This window comes from Schistocerca gregaria, unplaced genomic scaffold, assembly GCF_023897955.1.
Source record: "Schistocerca gregaria isolate iqSchGreg1 unplaced genomic scaffold, iqSchGreg1.2 ptg000066l, whole genome shotgun sequence".
Lineage (NCBI taxonomy): Eukaryota > Metazoa > Arthropoda > Insecta > Orthoptera > Acrididae > Schistocerca > Schistocerca gregaria.
This window is the reverse complement of record NW_026061707.1, coordinates 7,490,604-7,494,036: the sequence shown is the minus strand read 5'-3', so window position 1 is coordinate 7,494,036 and position 3,433 is coordinate 7,490,604. Positions and strand designations below refer to the sequence as shown.

General features: G+C 27.3%; 1 protein-coding gene across 1 annotated transcript; it reads left to right on the top strand.

Moving 5' to 3' along the window:
* Positions 1–305: 305 nt before the first annotated feature.
* On the top strand, positions 306–1,577 carry LOC126301284 (NADH-ubiquinone oxidoreductase chain 5-like). The gene has a single exon (XM_049991699.1). It carries the CDS (start codon positions 653–655, stop codon positions 1,001–1,003), a length of 351 nt encoding a protein of 116 aa, XP_049847656.1. The 5' UTR covers positions 306–652; the 3' UTR covers positions 1,004–1,577.
* The last annotated feature ends 1,856 nt before the right edge of the window (positions 1,578–3,433 follow it).

Sequence of the window (3,433 nt, the reverse complement as noted above, 5' to 3'; positions counted from 1 at the left end):
TTTCAATTTAAATGGTTCTATAGTTGTTATAACTTTAATTTTGGATTGAATATCTCTTATTTTTATATCTTTTGTTATATATATTTCTTCTTTGGTTATTTATTATAGAGAGGATTATATATCTGGTGAAAAGAATATAAATCGTTTTATTATTATTGTTTTAATATTTATTCTTTCTATAGGTTTTTTAATTATTAGTCCTAATTTAATTAGAATTTTATTAGGTTGAGATGGTTTAGGTTTAGTTTCTTATTGTTTAGTTATTTATTATCAAAATGTAAAATCTTATAGTGCTGGTATATTAACTGCACTTTCTAATCGTATTGGTGATGTTGCTATTTTAATTTCTATTGCATGAATGTTAAATTTTGGTGGTTGAAATTATATTTATTATTATGATTTTATTTCTAATTCTTTTGAAATAAAGCTCATTACTATATTAATTGTTTTAGCAGCTATAACTAAGAGAGCTCAGATTCCTTTCTCTTCATGACTTCCTGCTGCTATAGCAGCTCCTACTCCTGTTTCTGCTTTAGTTCATTCTTCTACTCTTGTTACTGCTGGTGTTTATTTATTAATTCGTTTTAGACCAATATTGGATACTTATATTTGTGGTTGATTTTTACTTTTAATTGGTTGTATAACTATATTTATGGCTGGATTGGGCGCTAATTTTGAGTTTGATTTAAAGAAGATTATTGCTCTTTCTACTTTAAGACAACTTGGTTTAATAATAAGAATTTTGGCTATAGGTTATCCAAAGCTTGCATTTTTTCATTTATTGGCTCATGCTTTATTTAAGGCATTATTATTTATATGTGCAGGTTCAATAATTCATAATTTGAAGGATTCTCAGGATGTTCGTTTTATAGGATCAATTGTTAATTTCATACCTTTAACTTCAGTTTGTTTTAATGTTTCTAGTTTATCTTTGTGTGGAATACCTTTTTTAGCGGGATTTTATTCAAAGGATTTAATTCTTGAGATGGTTTGTTTAAGATGAATTAATTGTTTAATTTTTTTTTCTTTATTTTTTTTCTACTGGTTTAACTGCTTCTTATTCTTTTCGTTTGTTTTATTATTCAATATCTGGTGATAATAATTTTTATTCTAGATTTTCTTTTGATGATAAGGGTTATTATATTTCATTTGGAATAATTGGTCTATTGTTTGTTGCTGTTTTTGGTGGTAGTCTTTTATCTTGATTAATTTTTCCTATTCCTCATGTGATTGCTTTACCTTATTATTTAAAGTTTTTAACTATTACAGTTGTTATTTTAGGTGCTTATTTAGGTTATCTTATTTCTAATTTTGATTTTTCTCATAATTTATTTTCTTTAAGTATACTTTCTTTTGTTAGATTTGCTGGTTCTATATGATTTATACCTTTTCTTTCAACTAAGTTTATTAGATATATTCCTTTAAAAATAGGTTATTATTCATCTAAGTCATTTGATTATGGTTGAGGTGAATTACTTGGTGGTCAAGGTTTATATAGATTATTTATTTATTTAATTGGTTATATTCAAGGTTGATATGATTCTAATTTCAAGATTTATCTTTTAACTTTTATTTTTTGAATACTTATTTTGGTAATATTGTTTTTCATTTACTTAAATAGCTTATAATTAGAGCGTGACACTGAAGATGTTAAGGAAGTATTTTTACTTTTAAGTATTTATAAATATAGATATATTATTTTTACAGTGAAAATGTAATGTTTTATTTAAACTATATAAATTTTAGAAATGTTAACGGAGTTTAACCGCTAATATAAAAAGTTAGCAGCTTTCATATTGGCTTTACATTTCCTTAATTGGAACTATTATAGTTCAATTATTTTATTAACAGTAATACGCCTCTTTTTGGCTTCAATTAATAAGAATAAGGGTAGTACATACCAATCTTCCAGGTCGAAACTGACTGCAATATTTCGCTTCTTATTCTATTTAAGGTTGATTGATAATATCAATACTTTTTGAATGCAACCCAAATGTTATATTTAACTACAACCCTTTATTCTGCTCATTGTAATGCTCCTTGGTTTCATTCATGGTATAATCCTCCTAATAGAACTAGAATAAAAAATATTGTTGATACTGTTCAGATTATAATGTCTGAAGTTTTAAAAATGATTACAATTGGTAGAATTAGTGCAATTTCTACATCAAAAATTAAAAAGATTACTGCGATTAGGAAGAATCGTATTGAGAATGGTATTCGTGCTGATCTTTTTGGATCAAACCCACATTCAAATGGTGATCTTTTTTCTCGATCATTAATTAATTTTTTTGATAGTGTTGTTGCCAGGATTATAACAATTATTGGAATAATAAATCTAATGAAAACTCTTGTTGATAGAATTAGAATTGTTTTTCTTGATTTATATCAAGCTTTCTGATTGGAAGTCAAATGTACTATTTATACTAGAAAAACAATTATCTACCTCATCAATAAATAGAGATATATAAGAATAATCATACTACGTCTACGAAGTGTCAGTATCATGCTGCTGCTTCAAATCCAAAGTGATGTCTTGGTGAAAATTGATTTATTGAGTGTCGAAGTAGACATGTTGATAAAAAGATTGTTCCAATAATTACGTGTAAACCATGGAATCCTGTTGCAACAAAGAATGTTGATCCATAAACTGCATCTGCAATGGTAAAAGGTGCTTCTCAATATTCATATGCTTGAAGTATTGTAAAGTATAGTCCTAATAACACTGTGAAGAATAATCCTTGTAGTGCTTGAGTATGATTAGATTCCATTAAACTATGATGTGCTCATGTTACTGTTACTCCTGATGCTAAAAGAATAGCTGTATTAAGTAATGGAATTTGTATAGGGTTAAAGGGATGAATTCCTATTGGAGGTCATAGTATTCCTAGTTCAATTGTTGGTGCTAATCTTCTTCTAAAGAATGCTCAAAAAAAAGAAACGAAAAATAATACCTCTGATGCAATAAATAAAATTATTCCTCATCGTAATCCAATTGATACAAATCCTGTATGTAATCCTTGATATGTTCCTTCTCGTACTACATCTCGTCATCATTGAATTATAGTTAGTAGGGTAATTCCAAATCCAATTATGAATAAGTTAATATTAAATAGGTGGAATCATTTTGCTAGTCCTGATACTAGGACTATTGCTCCAATTGCTCCTGTTAATGGTCAAGGTCTATAGTCTACTAAGTGGAATGGGTGGTTTGAGTGAGTTGTTAACATAGGTTTAATATACTTCTCTAGAATATAGAGTTCTTAGAATTGAGAAAACATAGGCTTGAATTATTGCTACTGCTGATTCTAGAATTAATAGAAGTATTTGTCCAATAATTAGTAATGAGATTAAGTTTATTGCTATAGATGGTCCTGTGTTTCCTAATAAGGTTAATAATAAGTGTCCTGCAATTATATTTGCTGCCAACCGT